This window comes from Protopterus annectens, chromosome 14.part0, assembly GCF_019279795.1.
Source record: "Protopterus annectens isolate FY-2018-M chromosome 14.part0, PAN1.0, whole genome shotgun sequence".
NCBI lineage: Eukaryota > Metazoa > Chordata > Ceratodontiformes > Protopteridae > Protopterus > Protopterus annectens.
Genome location: NC_056748.1, coordinates 791,577,633 through 791,599,113, shown reverse-complemented (window position 1 = coordinate 791,599,113; position 21,481 = coordinate 791,577,633). Strand labels below are relative to the sequence as shown.

General features: G+C 41.8%; 1 protein-coding gene across 2 annotated transcripts in view; it reads left to right on the top strand.

The window, feature by feature from the left end:
- Positions 1–21,481, top strand: part of SEMA4G (semaphorin 4G) — a 1,755,375-nt gene that overhangs the window by 735,455 nt on the left and 998,439 nt on the right. For both annotated transcript variants that reach the window (XM_044056541.1, XR_006362793.1), the window contains exons 4-5: positions 5,007–5,069; positions 6,019–6,117. In XM_044056541.1, the coding sequence (XP_043912476.1) occupies positions 5,007–5,069; positions 6,019–6,117 (162 nt within the window). The remainder of the gene's footprint in view (positions 1–5,006; positions 5,070–6,018; positions 6,118–21,481) is intronic.

Here is a 21,481-nt window from a genome sequence, read left to right as displayed (position 1 = left end):
CCCTGGCGCTCTGACGTCAGGGAAGAAGCGACAGCAACCGATGGCGGACCAAGACTTTGGAAGTCAGGCCGACTGCGGGACCGCCTGACGGCAGGATAACCCAAGTGTGATGACTGCAGCAGGGTGAACACTCGAACATCTACATTTATGGTAGGTACAAAACTGTACTTTGTGTGGCTTCTTTGATACCAAATTGAAAGGCATTTGGGAAAGTAATGAAGAGTTTTGTTGCTAATTACTAAATGAGATACATATTTTTTATACTGGTGAATTTATTTCTTTCCTGTTGTGATCACACTTACTGTTATCGCTGTTAAATCGTGGTGCACTGTTGCCTTTGGTGATGTTTAGAATGGCAACATTATGCCTCTGGGTAAATTTTTTTTGTTTTGTATGTAGTGGAGAACTTAGTGAATGGTATGGATGTGACATGTGCACACACACACACACACACACACACACACACACACACACACACACACACACAGTAGCTCTTTGCAAGGGAATGAAATTTAGTGCGTTATTTGTCCTGTATGTAATGTGATCTGTGTTTTCCTTTCGTTTCTGATGCAAATGTTGTATGAAACTGAAGGACAAGAATGTAGACAGGTGTATACTGCAATCTGAGGGAACAAAGTCTTATTCCTGAAACTTTTATAGGGTGATAGAGGGTGAAATGTTGATGATGATGATGTAAGTTATGGAGAAATGATGATGATGTCGGGAGTAGGTCATAGAGAAGAGTTTGTAATGTGCATGTGGAGGTCATGTATGTAATATGCAGTGAGATTGTTTTAAAGTTCTGTGTATATGAGTGAAAACCTAGTCAGGGACATTTTGCAATATTGTAGACAGTTGACAGGTATGCACAGCACAACTAATATCATTATCTTGCCTTAGACACCTGAACATAATACTTAAATAAGTAACTATTTTCACAGAAACAAACACATCATCCGTGCTGTTTCATGAAGCTACCAGCAGTATAATACACAGATGCAACCTTTTTTCACAAATTTAGCAGGGTAACAACTTGAAGAGTACTGCTATGTAAAATAGTAAATCCCTCAGTGCAACACTGTTTAAAAAACTGAATGTGACTGCATTTGCATTGTTTTATCCTGTTACAATTGAAACCCAGGAAAAAAATAAGAGCAAACCTATGAAAAAAGCCTGCCAGACTTCAGTATTTCCAGGTCTTCTCTAGAAAATGTGACATCATGCTTGGGTGGATAGGAGTTTCACAGAAAATTAAGTTTAAAAATGTCACCGAAGCTCTATCTTGACAGTTTCTGCTAGGAAATAAATAATTCCACTAAAGAAACACTCACACAGCAGTTATGTTAAGTAATACTGCCTTTGCAACACATGCAAAACCAGTCACTTTAACTTGAAGTACTTGCTTTGAAATATTCTTTCAAGTTACTGTTTTGGCAGCTGTAAGCATTTGAACTGCAAGCAGTAATGTGCAGGGAGCCCTCCACTCTCTTTCACAAGGCAATGATATCTGAGACAATCCTTCCTTTATACCAAGGTGGTCTCTAAATTTGCTATGGTTCAGTCTATTCAACTTCCATGTTTTCTATCTCAAGCATAAAAGCAAAGTGGAAAGAATTTTGAACTCCATGAATGTTTGCAGTGTCTTTGAAATGTTATGTAATAAAGGCAAAGCTTATTAGGCAGACTGGACAAAAGTTTCTTTAAGGAGAGTTTGGGACATCCGTCAAACAGACTCGTTCATAATGATTAGTTAATTATTACTACATTGTTCTCCATAATCAGCAGCCTTCTTTAGAAGTCTGGGCAGAGTATCATTGAAACTACTACATGGCCATCTGTTTACAGTTTCTCAAAATATAAATTAGATTTCCAGTTCCTTGGTAGAGCAGTCTGCCATTTGCAATTCTGCAGGCGATACTGTAGATCAGCAAACCTTATGGTACCTATAAGCTGCACTCTTTCTTACTCTTCCACTACCCACAATTGAATTCTGCAGCAATTGCCTTTATGATTTACTTAGGAGAAGCTGATAGGATCATTGGGTACAAGATAGGCTTCCACCAGCTCCTATTACCGTGTGCATGTCTGATGCCATAACAGTTCTACCTGTCTGGGTCTATTTAGCAGTCTGCCTTTGTAATTTTGACTTCTGGAGGTAGATCATAATCCTTTTATTTATTGTGGTTTAATGTTTATTATGTATGAATAGTTGAACTGTGCAAATTATTCATTTTTTTATATATTTTTACGTCTAAAATTGTTATGTTTTGCTTCATATACTGGGGTTTTATTCCATGGCTACTTTAGCTGGCCACGAGAACATTTGTTGCACTTTTTGCCCCCACTAATTATTAGTCTTTAGCCGCTCTATGGCCCATTGCTCCTTTCATTCCTTATCACCAAGGCATGGGTTGGCTGGGGTGGACCGTCATTCAGACAGCCATCAGAGGTAGTCCAAGGGTTTTGTCTTAAGTTTCATTTGTCCTTAATGCATGCACCTGGTGAGGCTTAGGGGCAGGGTGTGCGATGGTATGACAGTGGACAATGTCTGCTCACTTCCATAAAGGGCGTTACCTCCAGGCATCCTTTCCTAACACCATAAAAGTTACCACCACCCATTGTGCCCTGGAGTGTACGCAGCCTTTCCCTGTCTCCTGAGAAAGGTGGGCAGGCCACACCCCTTTAGTCTTTCCCCTACCTGCCTGGCTTCTCCAGTGCCAGGACTGCTAGTCAAACCCAGATCATCTGGGATGAAATTGGGAATCTGTTCCCTATGCCACAGAGTCAGGCAGGAGCTTTTGTTGGTGCAGTCTCTACAACTGCTACTTTCTTGGCACAAAAATAAATAAATAGAAGTAGTAAATGCATGAACTGATTTTTATAGCCAAAATGCCCACAGCTAGAGATTTCACATTGCAGTCTTACATGGTGAGATATCTGACTTCAGAACTTTGACTGAAAGGTAATGTCTGTCTTCTTCAGGCAGTTCCTGCACAGACAAATGAATCCCGCAGCTCTGATCCCCATATTTGCATGTATGCTATTTGTTGTTGGTTAAATACATATTGCAGGTTGCCCAAGTTCAAAAGTATATCACAGCACATTGGTGCTGCGGTAGCATTGTCGCCTTACAGTAAGACGCTGTCCGGTTCGATTCTCAGCTAGAGCGTCTTCTGCGTGGAGACATGCGTCAATGGGCGTACCTTCGTTGAAGGTTGTGTGTCAGGCCTGGCAATCCAGAACGTAAAAATCAAATGCCAATCATTAGCGGACTGGAGTTCCGCTGTGGCGACCCCTAACCGGGAAAAGCCGAAAGACACAAACACAATGAGTTATCAAAACAGTTGGATGTTCTTCATGTTTCACTGTTGCAGTCATCACACTTGGATTATCTGCCTGCAGGTAGCAGTCGGCCCGAATACCAGAGACTTAGAATTTCTGTGTCGGATGCTTTCGCTTTAGGACTGATATCAAGTAGTCGGGGGTATAAAAACAGGCAACTGACGCCATTATATCAGTCTTTCTTGCCAAGGAGCACGAAGCAGAAGCAGTTCACAAGTGCCGGTCAGCCGCTACCTGAATTTTCGTTTACGAATTGAATAATCCTGAAGTCTTCCAAAAATAAGTACCCCGTTGGGGATCCTTTTTTCTTGCTCTAAGCGATGTCAGAAAAAGTTAACAGTTATCTTGCCTGTGGAAAGCAAATACCTCACAGAGATTTTCATTCTAACTGTATCACCTGTTTAGGCCCAGACCACGACGTCCCTCGCTGTCTGTTTTGTGCCTTGTTTAATGCCCGAGCCATTCGTCATTGGGCTCTCTTTGTCAATAAATTCTTTCACTCTCGATCTCCATATTCTGAAATGGCTTCAGTAAGCCATCTAACTACAGATATTCCGAAAAAACGTAAGGATAAAGACAGAGACAGACCGCATAGGTCCAAAACTGCCAATGATGCTTCCATTAAGCTAGTTGCCAGTCTGCCTGTACTCAGTGAGGCGCCTTTGCAGCCCCTGATGCCGGCTTCAGTGGATTTGCAGGCCTCTACCAAGACCTATTTGTTTACCACTTAATGGGTTATTAAAACAGTTATTTTTTTCTGCCTCGTGGCACCAGAGGGCAGAACTAGCCAATCAGCAGAAAACAAAACAAAACACATGTACTGACCTGAAACAAGTGATTGAAGAACTAACAGAAGTTATTTTCATCTGCTTATATGTCATTGCTCTTACTTGTGCTGTTCTACTGCCTTTTTTTGTCTGCTGTAAGTTTTTGTTTGGTGGGGGGGGGGTCCCTACATCATCCTTACTGTATGGCTGCCCAGTGCCCCACATCCATACTGGGTCTACCATTTACTTCATATTCCCTGGTTTTACTTGTTAATTCATTGTGGCCAGTCATGGAACCTAAGGGCATCCCAGCTGTCCACATTACATTGAGGGATTTTTTTTTGATTGTCCTACCCAATCTCCCCCACCCCACCCACTTGATGCCAGTGGTTGTATGTGAGGAGCAAGCATGAAGTGGGGATGTTGAGGTGTATTGCGCCACCTCCACAGCAGCTTAGCCATGTCAACCCCACCTCCTCTTTGGATAGCTCCTCCTACCATATGGCATCCCCAACGTCTACTAGGGATAGTCGCAGGACACTCCTACTTCATCAGCCTCTCCTCCTGGTATGGCAGTGGGCATCCATCCCTGCCCACTCCATCAGTCACCCCAGCTACTAATCAAACCTAGGTCACCTGGGCCATAGTCCGTGATTTCCTTGTTTGCTACTGGAGCAATTGTAAATTGCTTTTTCTTAACTGCAAGTAATGCCAGATTTGCTAGGTTTATTTGCCTGTTGTGATTCAATGAGTAATGTATACATGCAAAATATAATCACTCACTTTAACTCAAACAATTATTTTTGTAGCACATATGTAAGTTTAATTGTAGACTATGTGAAGTCTGTAAATGAAATTAATTTTGAAAACAACTAACAATTTTCTTCTTCATTTTAGCTAAATTGGGAAGCATCTCCAGATAAACAAAAAGCATGTGAAATAAAAGGCAGAAATAATAAAGTAAGATTTTTTTTTTTTTTTTTTTTACTGCATGTCTAGATGGTTTCATGATTATTTTTTTTCTTTCAGACACTATCTGGTGTTTTTCAACAAGCTGGTCCTGTACCTTGGTTGGGTGGTTTATAACTGAATTTCCCTTGTCATTAATAGCTGTGCAGTATAGTTTGCCAGTTTTCACTTGCACTGTACAGAATATCTTCTTGTTAACAGATGAAGTAAAATGTATTTTCCACTTGTTTTAGATGTTTTGGTAAATTGATATGAGGCAGTGTGGCATTGAATCTCTAGCCAACAGACACGTGAAATAAAATGTGTTTTCCACTTGGTTACATTTGTTTCAAAAATAATAATGAACCTCTTAGGTCTGTAATGGAATTCAGCTCATGCCTGTCCACAGACTTTTCCCAGAAGTACACTTTTTTGTTTCATTTTATTTTAATTTCATTCATTCATTCATTCATTGAAGCTTGACTTATACAAAGGGTTGTAAAGTAACTGGATCCTTTCACTGCAAGCAGTGGGTATAAGGTAGAAAAACAGTCCTAGACAGGGCACCAAGTCCACTGCAGGACACACATGTGGGCCTTTTACATGTCATAAGTTTACATATCAGTATGTCTTTAGAATCCAGGAATTAATGGGAAATGTTGGGGAAAAAATGAGGTGGACACGGGAAGAACATGTAGATTCCAGGCTAAAGACACCCCTTTCTTGGATCTGAACCAGAATACCAAGCTGTGTGAAACAAAAATGTTAACTGATGCATCACTGTGCTGCCCTGTTCCCCCCAAGTTGACTAAATGTGCTGTATGCTTTGAACATCTGGCTTAATTTAGAAGTAAAACAGAAAAAGGAGTTTCTTTTGCATTCTGTTTTTTTTTCTGTGATCAAAGTTTTTCATAAGTTTTGGGATCAATAATGGTAACAGTGTTTTAATTTATCTTTACAGACAGAATGTTTTAACCACATACGGTTCCTGCAGAGGTTTAATGAAACTCATTTGTATGTTTGTGGAACATTTGCATTCAGCCCTCTTTGTGGCCATATTGTAAGTATGACTTTAACGTATTTTGTAGTCAGGGTGAGCATACATTTTTGCCTGTGTTTATCCTTAATTGTTGACCAAGCTAGTCATTATTATCATTGGAATTTTATTTTGTTTTCCTCCCTCATCTTTGCCGAGTTATTTTATTACCGGGATGACTCTGTTTCAAATTCCAATTCCCTGAAAATGTGCAGACCTCAACTACAGCCAAGGAAACAGTAATTCTCCATTTTATTTATTTGTATTTATTTTATTTTTACATTTGTTAACTGGGTTAGTCTGTCTGGGTTCTTAGAATCCTTTTTTCAGCAGAGACCCGAGGAGAAAATCTCCCAAAAAAAAAAAAAAAAGTTTCACTAAACAAATAGAAAGAACAAAGATAAAAACAGATCACATTTTAAGTATACATACTTCTGAAGTAATTACATAACATGCAATAAAGGAATATACAGAATGGATGGAAGTACAGTACAATACATATATGGACATTTTCACGTAGTATGGCAAGAAACTAAGCAGAAATATGGTAAGACTAAGGTCAATACATTGCTGAACCAATGTACTAGGCATGAAGTAAGTAAATATACAGATAAAGTTATGTGAACTTTGGAAGTTAATAAATAAATTAAAGAACAGTAATAATGGATTATGGGAATTGAGTGTAACATGAGCTTAACTATGTAAAGTCATTACTCTCTAAACTTAAACCTTGCTCCCCATCTGTTGACAAGCTACCCTCTTACTTCTTGTAGATTGGAACCTCTTGCCTATCCTGTATCCATCTTAATCAACCGATCCATTTCTGATTCCTATGTCCCCACTGTATGGAAGAATTTCTTTACTCTACCCATTCACAAAGGGGGCAACTCCTCAGACATATCCGATTCCCATACTCTCTCCACTCTAAAAAAAATCCTAGAGAAATGCATTCACAAGCAGGTAATGCATTACCTTCACCAGGAAAACCTACTCACACCCACACAGCATGGTTTCCGTCAGAGGCATAGTACAACTACTGCACTCATATCATTCATCAGCATAGTCTCCCTAGCTCGTGATAACAATAAACTTCTCATGCCTATTCCTTGACCTTTCTAAAGCCTTTGACACCGTCTCTCACCCACTACTTCTAGATAAACTCACTAACTTTCATTTCTCTCCCCCTACTATCTCCTGGTTATACAGCTATTTCTCTACCCACCAGCAATCAGTTAACTGGGTCTGCACTATCCTCCCCTCTCACTGTACAAATGGGAGTCCCCCAAGGGTCCATACTTGGACCACCACTCTTTAATATTTTCACCAACTTGCTCTACTCCTCTTGACCCCAGTCATCTCTTGTGCAATATGCTGATAACTCAACTGTTATAACCATTGTTGACAACCCAACTGACCTCCACTCAACTACTCAGGCATCCTTCCACACCATTGAGACTTGGCTTAGTGATACCAAACTAATACTTAATCCCAAAAAAAAATAAGCTCCTACTCTTCCTCCCTAAAAACATCACCACACTCAAAAGTACATTTACCATATTATCCTGCAACAGCACTATCATCTCAGCTGAATCTAGTACTAAATTGCTAGGTGTTACAATAGATGATCAGCTTAAGTTTGATCTCTATATTACTAACTCGGTAAAAAAAACTCATCAAAAACTTGGACACCTTTTCCGTAGCAAGAAATACTTAACTAACATTGCCTGAATAACTCTCTTCCAGGCTTTATTACTCCAAACACTCCTGTACAGCTGCCACATATTCATAAACCAAAATTCTACACTTATTTCCAAGCTTGAAACTACCTATAATAAGATTGCTAGATTTGCAGCTAACCAAACCTACAAGTCACAACACTGCTTAGCACTACAGCAGCTAGACTAGCTAGAGTTCCCTCAGCTGCTCCAACTATACCAACTACAAATCATCCACTTTATCCTCTATCTACCCTCCTTCTGCCCCAGCCTCTCCACTATCATATCCAAATATCCCCCTGCTAGGACGCTACACAGCTCAAATCAAGAATTATTAGACATCTACAAGCCCAAAACCAAAATAGGCTGCCTTCTCTATAACTGTAACCCAGCTACATCCTCAAACCAACTTCCTTTGGAAATAAAATCTCTCCAGCATAGCAAAAGTTTCAAATTAGCCACAAGGAAACACCTAAAAACAAAGTGGTCTTGCCACTGTAGCCAATCACCCTGAAACCATCATCCTTTCACCTATTTCACCACCTCACTCTTAATGTATCTCTAACACTATTCCCCTGCCTCTTCTACCTCTTCCACCTCTTCCCTTCCTCTATCTCCAACCACTCTTAATTCTTACAGTCTCTAAACAACGTGTCTAGTCTGTCTCCTATTCTCTACCTCCCCTACATCCCTTACTAACCATACTTACTTTCCTTTCTTGTTTCCAAACAACTATACAGCTAGATCCTACCCACTTTAAATTATCGTCTGCCTAACTATTAACTCATTTTGCTATAAGCAGCTTGCATAATATTGTAACTAGTCACATTTTCTTCTGCTAATTGTTTAAAACCTTGTTTGTAACAACTCACATACTTGTCTGCCAGTTGTTAATACTCTGTATAATTGAATTGCCTGAGGAGCTTTTTTTCTCTCCAGGTCTCTGCTTGTAAGATCCTATAGCTGATTGTTACTACTATGTTACTAAAATTTAATAAATTGTTTTCTAGTCCTGAGGAGCATTTCTCCCCGGGACTCTGCTGAAAATTAGCCAAAAGCTCAGCCAGACTAACCCAGTTAACATATGTAAAATAAATAAATAAAATAAACTAGTATGGAATACGACGGAAAAATGTGTAGGTAGTAGTGAGAGAGAGAGAGCTAGAAGTGATACAGTTAAGTTAGGATATTCCTGAATGTTTCTTGGGTATTAGTTTAGAGCATGAACATATCCAATTTGATGGGAAAAAAGATTTAAGCTGTTTCTTGAAGGCATTTTTGTCTTTAAGTAGTCTAAGGGCTAAAGGGAGTGTGTTCCAATTTTTTTGCAACTGAGTGACAATAGAGTATTTTCCCAAAGGTTTTGTTTGGCTTATGAACTTCAAGAAAGTATTGATTAGTACTTCTTAGTGGGCATTGAGGAGTATAAAGTGTTATATATAAAGAGAATTTGCAAGGGATGGGCAGGATTTAGGATTGTTTAGTATATTGTGGGCTATAAGGAGTTGGGATTGAGGCAGTAAGTTGGAAAATTCAGGCCAGTGTAAAGCCTTTAATGAGAGACATTGATGGGATTTGTAAGGTTGATTTGCAGCAAATCTGGCTACTTTGTTATATGTGCTTTCTAGTTTGGATATTAGGTTACTATGTGTATGGGAAAGAATAGGCGAAGCATAGAGTAGGGATGGTAGAAGCAGGGATTGGGCAAGGTATGGTCTGGATGCACAGAAAAGAAAGTTTTTGTGACTGTAAAGCAGACCTAGTTTTTGGTGTTTTTTTTTTACTGAGCTATGAATGTGATGGTTGAATTTAAGTTCATCATCAATTATTGCTCCAAGGAGTTTTGTTTGGGTGTCAGCAGAAATTTTAGTTCCATTAAGGGATGTTACGGAAAAGTTCTGTTTTGCATGTTCCAGATTTTTAGGTAGGAAAAGTAGTAGCTTAGTTTTGCTCGCATTTAGCAGGAGTTGGTTGGATTGTAGCCAGTTTTCAACTGAGTGGAGTGAGTTTTGTGTAAGGGATTGAAGGTTTTCTATGTTGTCAGCAGAGCTGATGGTTGAGTCATTGGCATACTGAATAAGATTGGATTGGGGGCAGGATGAGAAAAGGTCATTGGTAAATACATTGAAGAGGAGAGGGCCCAATATTGATCCTTTGGGACCCCTGTCCTAACTGCTAGAAAGGGGGAGTAGGAGGAGTTCCATCTAACAGCCTGGTGTCTGTTAGTGAGGTGATTACAGAACCAGGAGGTGGTGTAGTTTGAGAAGCCTAGGTTGGAGTGTCACCAAGGCTGTGGTTGAGGGTAAAGCAGTGCACACAGCCTACCTTGATCTGGCCAAGGCCTTTGATACCAGTCCTCACTTAGGAATTATTGATAAACTCACTAAATTAGGCGTCAACTCCTAAATCACTAGGTGGGTTGCAAACTGGCTCACAGATATGGCCCACAGAGTGAAAGTAGCGGATTCCTAGTCAGACTGAGACCAGTCATGAGTGGAGTCCCACAGGGATCTGTCCTTGGTCCTGTCCTGTTTGGCATCTACTTCTCAGAAATCCAGGCCAACACAGAAGGACTCTGGCTGACCATGTTCACAGACAACTGCAAACTGGGAGCCATTATTAACTCCCCAAGTGATGCAGACATCATACAGAAAGGCCTCACTGAGACCAATGACTGGTGTCGGAGCCAAGGCCTTAAACTTAATGCCAAAAAATGTGTTGTCATTCCCTTTGGTAAAAACTCAGTTCCCACTAATTACCACATCAATGGGAGCCCAATGAACACTGAAGGTGTTGTAAAAGATCTGGACACCCAGGTTGATAGCAACCTCTCCTTCAGCCACTGTGATCAGAAAGTCCTTCTATGTGGCACATCTCATAACCAAGAGTTTTGCATCCAGAAGGAAAGAGGTCATCAATTCTCTCTACACATCCCTCATTAGACCAGTCATCGAGTGTAATGACCCATTTGGCATGTACCTCACTAGACACCTACAACAGCTGGAGAGGCCACAGAAGTACCTCATGAAGAGGATCCTAGGCCTTAAGCACATGTCCTACATGGACAGACTCAAGAAACTTCAGCTCTTCTCTCTTATCTACTTAGAGGTAATCTCTGCTTGACTTACAAAGCTATGTCTGACCCAGTCCTGCTAGAAATGCTACACCTAAAGAAATCCCAATCCCTCTGCACCACACACTCCAGAGACCTCAACCTCATTACCACAATCAACAGAACATGCTGGAGGGACAGGTTCATCACTCAGAGACTGCCCATGCTCTGGAGTAGGCTTCCTGTACATGTCAAACAGAGCACATCGCTGGCCCTCTTCAGGAGAGATCTCGATGAGTGGATGGGTAACTAAAAGTTCACCCTGGGGATCATTCTACTGGTGCTACTGGATAGAGGCACTGCGAGCTAACATCTAGAAGCACAATGATAGGGCAGTTTTATGGCCTAGGCGTGTAAAGTTTCCAGGGCCATTAGACTAGTACACACATATGAACGCCTACTTGCACATTCCAATCCATCCACTTTTCAGAAAGTACCTATGCTTCTCAGTGGATTATGCACACTTTCAGTTCTGTGCTTTAACCTTTGGTCTCTCTATGGCCACAAGAGTATTTACAGAATGTCTGGCCCCAATCATGGCATTTGCCAGAACAAAGGGAATACAGCTTTTCACCTACCTAGATGACATCCTTATCCAGGCTGCATCCCTGCACTTCACTATCACCCTCCTAACAGGTCTGGGATTTACCATAATTCTCAAAAAATCCTCCCTGATACTCTCTCAAGATCAGGTATTCCTAGGATGTTGGATTCTGATAAGGGAAATGATGGCTTGTGTAACACCAGAAAAAATTGTGGTGCTCACATCTTTCTTCAAGGAAATCCTCCCTCTCAAAGCCATCTCAGACAGGGAATTCCTCAAAATCCTAGGATTCATGACCTTGACTTATCCCCATGGTCCCCCCAGTAAGGCTACACATGAGGAAGTTCCAGTGGTATCCAAGAACAATTTTGGAAACACTTACATCCTCTAGAGTTCATGATTCCCATGCCTGACAAAAGAATTGAAGTGGTGAATCTCCCAGATTCAGTCAAATCCTGGCCTGCCTCTACAACCCATACCCCCAACTAGGATCTCTTTTCAGATGCATCGGACGCAGGCTGGGGTGCAACCATAACCATAACAAAATGGAGAGTGAGGAACACATGGGCCCCCACTCAACAAAAAAATCACATCAGTATCAAGGAAGTGAGAGCCTTGATTTTGACCTTGGAAATTTTCAAGGGTCAGCTTCTACCAGGCACCCTGAGGTGGTACACAGATGTGGTACATCATCAAATTGGGGGGGGGGCAGGGTCCTACCTTCTGTGCAGACTAGCACTGCAGGCTTGGGAAATCATGCTGGAGAAACAGATCTTACTCGAGGCAGTATATATACCTTCTGCAGGTAATGTGATGGCAGGTTCATTAAGCAGGACAATGACCCTGTCTCATGAATGGATGCTGAACAGTGACATGTTTCTGGACCACGTCCATTGATGTGGTATTCCAGATGTGGTTCTCTTTGCCTCCTTCATGAACAGACAGCTCCCGACCTTCTGCTCCAGGGCACCACACCCAGAGGCTTGGAAGGTCATCGCTGTCTGTCACCTGGAAGGGAGATATGCACCTATGCATTCCCCTGCCTTCCCTATCATACAAAGAATCCTGCTGAAAATTCAGAAGGAGCAGCCTCAAATCTTGCTGGTGACTCCCTATTGGGCAAGGCAGCATTGGTTCCCCCTGTTATATCACCTAGCCAAGGGCAATTACCACAAGTTACCGCAGCGTATGAACTGCTCACACAGGACAAAGGAACACTGTTACACCCCCAACTGTCCATGATGAATCTCACACTGTGGGTGATAGGGTGTTGATTCTCTTCAAGCAACTATACACAGAGGACATAACCCAGGTTCTGCAGGAGGCCAGGAAACCAACTACCAGAAAATCTTACCTGTCTTAATGGAAGAGATTTTCTTTATGTTGTCAGAAAAACAACTGACAACCACTGATGGCAGAGCCCCCAGTGGTTTTGTCATACCTGCGTGACCTTATGAAGTCTTGGACTTGGAAGTCCTGCCCTTGGTACCACCTTTAGTATCTAGATTAAAAGTCTAAAACTTTTTTCTGAGAGGGGCACAACATATCAGGCCCACAAGGAAGCCCATTCCGCCTCCTTGGGATCTAAACTTTGTTCTAGAAAAATTGACACTACCACCCTTTGAACTGGCTAAAGACTGCACCCTCCAACAATGCACTTGGAATGCTATACTCTTGGTGGCCATCACCTCACCCAGAAGGGTCTCCGAACTCCAGGCCCTTATAGCAAACCCCCCTTTCACTGTCTTTCACAAGGACAGGGTATGTTTGCGTACCAACCCTACCTGCATGCCTAAAGTGGTCAATGAACTGTCCTTGAATCAGACTATCAATTTGCTAACCTTTTTCCCCTCTCCGCAGAACCAGGCAGAAAGGATACTTCACTCCTTAGACTTGCACAGACAGCTCTGGTATTATTTGGCCAAAACCAACTCCTCCTGCAAATCTGACAAGCTCTTCATCCCTTACCACCCAAAACCCTCTGGGTAAACCTGTTTCCAAGCAAACCGTATCCTCTTGGATATCTAAAACCATTTCATTTTGTTACACTAACCATAGTAGGTCACTCCCAGCCCCAGTAAGGGGCTCCTCAGGGGCATTCCTTAAAGGATTGGGCACAGCTGCTGTCCTTGAAGCAGCTACATGGTCCTCCATTCACACTTTCACTAGACCCTACAAACTGGACATGGTCTCTAGATCCAGGGCAGGATTTGCCAGAGCCATCCTTCATGGGTTTGTGGAAAGTGCTTCTGGTCTGCCACCCCTTGCTTAGGATAGGAACTTTTGCACTGTCCCCAATGTCATGATTACAGCAGCATATGAATAGAAGGATGTAGTATTGTTGTGTGAGATCTTACCATAACCTTAGATGTCCTTTTCTCCTATATGCTGCTGTGTAGTTAACCACCCAGCCTTCCTCCTCACGCTTGCCTGACTCCTGGAGTACATACTCTGTAGCTACTGATTATGGTGGCATTCAGTTCTGTAAAAGGTGCGTGCTTTATACCTGATGTCTGTTTATGACCGATGTCCGAGAGAGATGTGCAGGATGTTACGCACACCCTTGCTATAGCATTTAACTTTTTTATAATGGCTGGATGTACGAAGCATCACCAGAGGCAAACTCCCTGATGTTATGAATACAGCAGCATATAGAAGAGAAGTACATCTAAGGTTATGGTAAAGTGTTGCACAACAGTACTTTGTCTTGCTCTGGGTACCTGAGACCACAAACTTATCCAAATTAAGACTCTGATGGCACCCTCTCTTCTGTCTCCCCCACCAAGGAACTTTCTGTCGGGGATACCCTTCGTAGAATGAAGGAGGCTTTCAGTGGGGAAAGCAAACAGTTCTCACCAGCTCACACTCATTACAGGGAGCTCAGTTTGCCTTCTCCCATGCCACTGGCTATCCCTCCTGTACACACAGTACTCAATAATGTTTTTGAAGACATTGCTTTACATCCTGATTCTTTACCAACTGCTGCTAGGGCAGCAGACAGATTTTACAGAGTGCCTGAATCTCACAAACACCTTTACAAATATGCTGAGGCTGACCCCTCAGTAGTCTCTTCTGAATCCACAGAAGGTGTACCTGAGGGACCAGCTAGTCATCCTTTGCCTAATGATTGGGAACATAGGCTATTATAGAGATTTGGGAAAAAAGCTTATACCTCTGCCACCCTTGCAATGGGGGCATTGAATTGCCAGTACCATATGTTAATGTACCATGAATCTCTCCAGGACAAAATCTTCGCTAAAGTAGAACTCTGTTTACTTTTTCAAAGGAAATTCGGGAGACAGCAAGAGAAGCTGTATAAGTCTTCAAACACTCTTTAAAGTGTGGCTGTGATGCCTTGGATGCATCATGCAGGTAGCTGCCACAGGTTTTGTCATTCGCAGACTTGCATGACTCGGGATCCAGTCCTCTCTGATCAGGTCAAGGCTGAATTACTGGATGATCCACTAGAGAGAGAATTGCTTTTTGAACCTGCATCTCCACAAGTCTTTGAGAAGCTGGATAAGATAAGAAAGCAAATAAAAACTGTGTAGGACCCTTATCTTTCTCCAACGTTAAGATTTAGCAGGAATTACCCTCAGAATCTTGACCTTTTTTCCTAGCCATAACAAGACAATGTGAACCTTCCCCAAGGCAAGAGACCCAGACAATCCAGGAGGTGGCAACCAGAACAATTGCACAGAACAGGGAGATGCAAAGATCCCACCCAACACAGAGACCATCTGTGCCTATGTTCAACTGCAGCCTCTAATATCCCTACCTATCCTCCCCTCCAAACGTCTAGCTGGAAGACACTCCTCCTTAAATCAGTGGAAGACTATCACCAGGGACCAATGGGCCTCAACATCTTATAAATGTGGTACTACATCCAGGTCAGAGAAATTCCACACTTCTTGGGCATTCCTAAACTACAAAAAGAACAGGAAAGCCTATTACCACCTATCCTTGGGGGAACTACTTCATCAGGGATCAATTCAGCCTGTTTCTCCAGGTCAGGAGGGAAAAGGCATCTACTCAAGGGTCTTTGTAGTTCAAAGAAAGGAGGGTACATGGAGACCCATCTTGGACCTTTCAAAAGTAAAGAAGTTTCACAGTAACTCAAAGTCCAAAATTCTTACTTTGCAAACATTTCTTCTCATCACCTTCCAAGATGCCTTCATAGTCACTCTGGATCTAAAGGATGCTTACCACCATGTCCCCGTAGCAGACAGTTACAGAAAATTCCTGAGATTGTAGCAACAGGCTCTCACTTCCTATTCTGTACTTTATGATTTAAGCTTTCCACTGCTTCTGGAGTTTTCACAAAATGCCTAGGTCCTTTGGTGGAACATTACAGAACTCAGAGTTCATATTTACCCCTTCTTGGATGATTGTCTCATTCAGGGATAATACACAACAGAGACCCTAGACACCTTACAGATCACCTTCAACTGCTTCCAGAAAGTAGGTCTCACCACTTCAGAAGTCAAAACTCTTTTTCAAACAAAGATTCTCTTTCTGGGACCCCTCCTAGATTCAACCCGGTGGAATGACTTCCTTCCCCAGGACTCGATATCTTTCCTGATAAACTACCTGACCAAATTGTTTCTTGAACAACACAACTCAGCAAAGGAATTTTTGAAGATTCTGGGTTACACAGCATCCTGCATTCTTATGATCTCACTTGCAAATTTACACATGAAAAAAATTAATTATTCCTAAAAATGCATGGGAACAGCATTCTCAACCCATGGTTGCCCTATTGCCTTTCCTTCCATGACTGAACAAGGAGTTCCTGTGGTGGAAGAGCACTCTTATTACTGAACCCAGTTGCAAATTTCTGTTTACCAGAAGCAGGCAAGACCATCACAATGGACAGTTTAGACATAGCTGGTGGGGGGTGATCATCACTTAGGTTTCTTGAAAGTGCAGGGCATCCGGACAGCACAGCAGAAAAAAATGCATATAAATCAGAAGGAGCTACTGGCAGTCTACCTGGCCGTAAAAACTTTTCAGTAGAATGTAAGCCCAGGGACCTTGCATATCTGGACAGACAGTATCACAGTGATGTGGTATATAAACAGGCAAGGGGGTATCCTGTCCTACCCTTTCTGCAATGTCATTAAGAAGATTTCGATGCTGGTTGAAGAATTAGGGCTGACTGTCACAGCATCTTTTGTTCCTGGTCAGAACAGTACCCTGGCAGATTTTCTAAGAAGGGATTTTCTAGACTGCAACAAGTGGATGCTGAAGAGAGAGGTATTTCTGGCCCTAACTCTACAGTGGGGGTCCCCACAGTAGACTTGTTCACCTCTCACCAGAACAGACAACTTGAAGTTCTGCTCAAAAACTCAACAGACAGGGACTTGGAAAATACTTGCTTTCACTTTCACATGGAAACATTTTTTCCTGTATGCATTCCTGCCCTTAGTCCTGATCCCCAGAGTGCTGATAAAAGTCAGGGAGGACAGATCCAGCATAATCTTAGTGGCCCCCTTCTGACTGAGGCAACACTGGTCCTCCCTTCTCTTGATGCTCAACAACGGGAGTTTCTGCACCCTACCACAAGATGTAGATCTCAGTTAAACCAAGGGATCTGTCTTCCATTCTCACCTAACTACGCTCAGGTTAACAGTCTGGAAGATTGGGTTTTGACACCAAGGAATGCCTCCTATCCCATGAATGTCATTTCCTTTTTACAGGAGGCAAGGAAACCCAATAACAGGAAATCTTAACTGGCAAAATGGTAGACATTTTCCATCGGGTGTCACAGAAGGAACACGAGCCCTTCTCAGGCAGACATCAGTTCTGTCTTGGAGAACCTTTCAGGCCTGTTTAGACAGGAACTTTCCTACTGCAGTGTTGTAGTATCTACAATCTCAGCTTATCTGCACAGTGCTCCATCTTTCTTCTCGCATCCCAACATGCAGCTTTTCCTAAAAAAGATAATTCACTTGAGACCACTCAGACGGAACCCTATTCCTGCCTGTGATCTAAATTATGTGCTAGAGAAACTCTCCTTGCCCCCCTTGAACCTACTACCACTGCCTGTCTGAAAATGCTCACTTGCAAGACCACTTTCTGTATAGCTGTCATATCAGCAAAGAGGGTCTCAGAGCTATAAGCCATCATATGTAGAGCCTTTTACTGTCTATCAGAGGGATAGAGTAACCCTTAGAGCAAACCCATCTTTTATGCCTAAGATGGTTTCAGAACTTACCCTAAACCCAGCTATTCACCTGTCAGTCTTTTTCTCAAATACACATAACAGGGCAGAGCTCATCCTTTATTCCTTGGATGTGCACAGGCAAATCAGGCACTATCTAGACAGGACAGTAGAGAAGAGCAATTACTGGTGTCTTTTATAGAGGGTAGACAGCATAGGCTTGTCTCCAAATGAACCGTTTACAAATGGATAGCCACCTGCATTATGTTCTATTACTCCAACCATGGAAAAAACCTATCTGGGCATATTAAAGCCCACTCCATTCGGCGTGAGACAGCTATCACTGTTTTCCTCAAAGGGATCTCTACCCAGGCCATCCTAGAGGCAGCTACATGGAACTCAGTGCATGCCTTTATATAAAACACTATAACTTAGGCAGTGTCTCCAGGGCTAGAGCAGGTTTCGCTACTGCCATCCTGCAAATCCTTATTTCCCAGGCTCATTTAGATGACTTACCATCCACCTGTTGGCTTTGGGAACCCTGTTAAGAATCAGTACTGCAGTGTTGACTACAAAGAGCATCATTGTGTCCCACTTACCATAATTGTAGACGTTTGATAAGATCACTGTTGCAGTACATACTCCCACCATCCAACCCTTCTGTCTGCTGACCACTTTTCTCTTCCTTGCTGGACACAAAGAGTAGAGGAGTTCTCTGCTGATATCCCTCTTATCTCCATCATGTCCTTTCTGCCTCCATTAATTTCCTTCCTCCTCACTCAAATTCAGACATCTGGGGAGGTCATGCTGTCCTCAGGCGTCAGACTGCTTGTTCACAGCTCAGAAGGACCTGAAGATGGTGCTGACAAACATCTTTCAATATACTCTGATGTCCATACATTAGTCTTTCGATGTCAGTCAGCTAGGGATGATGCAAAGACACTGGAAATGTGGCCAGTCTCAGGCTTGTCCCAAGAAGCAGTACTGTAACATCAGTCTACTAAACATCTACATTTATGATAAGTGGGGCACAACTGTACTATGTTTAAATTCCTCACTGTCTCACTGGCAGCATCCTCCCATCATTCCCCAGATTGTGCATTGTCGAGGTATGTTTCAACATCTTTGATTTGGTTGTTATTGGATTTGGTTTTTATATGGTATTGTAACTGGCTGCAGATTTACTCTTGCTTGATTTTGCCTTCAGGTGCTTTCCTCTTTTTCTTTGTGGAAGTGAAAAAGCCTGAAGAATCACTTTGTGTGACAGCTGAAGGCTTTCCTGTCAGGATATGCTCCACTAACCAGATGTCACAGGAAGAGAGGGCGAAAGGAGTCTGATATTTTGAAAGCTGACCAGTACTGGGTTACTTTGGCAGATAACCCAAAATGCCACCGAGGCAGTGAGGAATTCAAATATCTACTGTTACAAATAAGTAGGACACGTACAACTGTGTTTTCTCCCTTCTTATGTAATTGGTCAAGGGCAATTAACATAAGCATCCTCACAGATTGGATTCACTCAAACAAGACAGGGGGAGTTTGATACATCCAAGTCTTAAATAACCTCAGCTGACTGCCTGGATGATTTAGTTTTGATACCTTCTAGGCACCGTCTTCATGAGGGCATGCAGCAAGTAATAAGGATGCAAGAAAACCTGCTTTTGGGAAATTGTATGTTAGCAAGTGGAAAAGATTTTCTAGTTGATGCCAATGTAATGATCAGGGCCAGATCAGGAAATATGTACCACTGATTCTTAAATATTGTACACCCCTGAGTGCATCATACTTTGGATGAGATGTTAAACTAAGGTCCCATTTGCCTGTGTTAGTGGTAGGTGCTGTGCAATATTTACACCCACCTGAGCTATCAAAACGACTAGGGGTAGTTCCCCAATGCCCTGACCAAATTTTCCTTACTAGTATAACTATCACCAAGGGTCTCCCCTGGAAAGAAATTGATAACTTAGTGGGACTAACCTGGTCAACAAAGGATATTATAAGTGTTAAATTAAATCCACATCTCTGCCTTCATTTCAGATGTGTGTGTGTGTGTGGGGGGGGGGGGGGGTGCTGCTGGTCCATTCCTTCCTAGGACCCCATTTGACCAGAATCCTGCCATGAGCCAGTTTATCTGGTTGCTTTATGGTTCTTAACTTAGAAGACTGTGCTGCTTATTGCTCTGACTTCTGCAAGATGAATATTTTGAGTTACAAGCTTTCATGGGGGTGAGCCCTATTTGGTTTTCCATAGAGGTAGGGCTACTTTAAGAGCAAATCCTTCATTCATTCCAAAAGTTGTTTTAGAGTTTAAATTGAATCAAACCATCAACTACCTGCTTCCTATCCAGATTCTAGAAGTGTGCATTTTATCCTGGTTTAAAAAAGCAAGGGAGAAAATTCTACTTTTCCTTGGACTTGCACATGCAACTCGGGTATTGGGTGTTATCTTGACAGACCAAAGTCCATTAGAAAAGCTGAACAACTGTTTTCCTCTTGTGAATGGGCAAACAAAAGGGCAACCCATATCAAAAAGAATATTCAAGATGGTTACTACTTGCTATTGCTTTTTGTTATTCCCACTATGGCAAATTTATCACAGCCAGAATCGAGGCATATTCTGCTACAGCCTTGCCTTCTTTAATGACATATTGGAAAGGGGTGGCCTCTAGAAGTATTCTAGATTTAGGTACTTAGTCCTATGTAAATACATTTACAAAGCTTTGCAGACTGGATTCCTTCTTCAGGTCTAGGACAGGCTTTGCTCAGACCATTATTCAGGGGCTGCTGGATCCTATTCCTTCCCCCTCTCAGGATGGATAGGCTATGGTAATGTACCTAGACAGCTGTAGGCTAGTACAGCTGTGAGAATGCTGAATATGCTACAGTTATGTAAGTTGCATTTACCATAACAGTAGATGTTCAAATTCCTTACTGCTGCAGTAGCCATACCCTCACTTCCTCCCCAACCCCTTTTTCAGTATATAACAAAACCAGATCCGTTGGCAGGAAGGAACATCAGCTTTATTAGAACAGCCAAACTAACTAGACACTTTCACCCACAGTTGGGCTTCATTCAGAGTCAGTGTAAAACAGCACTAATAGCATTTATATTTCAAATGGTACTAATTAAACAAATAACACTCTAAATTATTAAAAACATTTAACCCCCTAGCATCCAGTTCCCTTCAACACAGAAAGTTACCACCTAGTGTACAAAAACTTGTTGTCTATACTAAAGCTACAGCAATGTTAAAAATAAATAAACTCATTAATTCTGTACAATAAAAAGATAAGAAAATACACCTAGCCATAAATATAATGCTGAATAAACATTTAAAATGTACATACATTATAAAAACTGTGATTTGTATTTTAGTACGCACTCTGTTGAAATATTGTCATTGATGCCCGGTGCTTTAGATGCATCCAGGCATAGCTGCCATAAACATTCCTTAACTTCCAATAAGGTTTTAAGGTCACCTCCAAAATCGCATTTTGGCAGTCTATCAATGACAAAAAATAAAAAAATCTTTTAAAATTACTGCAATTTTTACTATGATTAAATAGGGCATTAGTACATTTTTTATTTTTAATGTCCCTGTTATGCTCAAGTATTCGTAATCTCAATTTTCTTGTGGTCATACCCACATAAAATGCAGTACAGGATAGACATGTGGCCACATACACAACCATACTTGTGTTACAGTTACAGTACCCAGGACATTTTAATGTTGTCTTGCAACTCCATATCTGTACATATGGTCCATCGTTAATAAATTTACAAGTGCTACATGTACCGCATTTCCCCATCCTAGTAGGTCTCTGACTAGTTGCCCAAGAAGTTTTTTTCAAAAA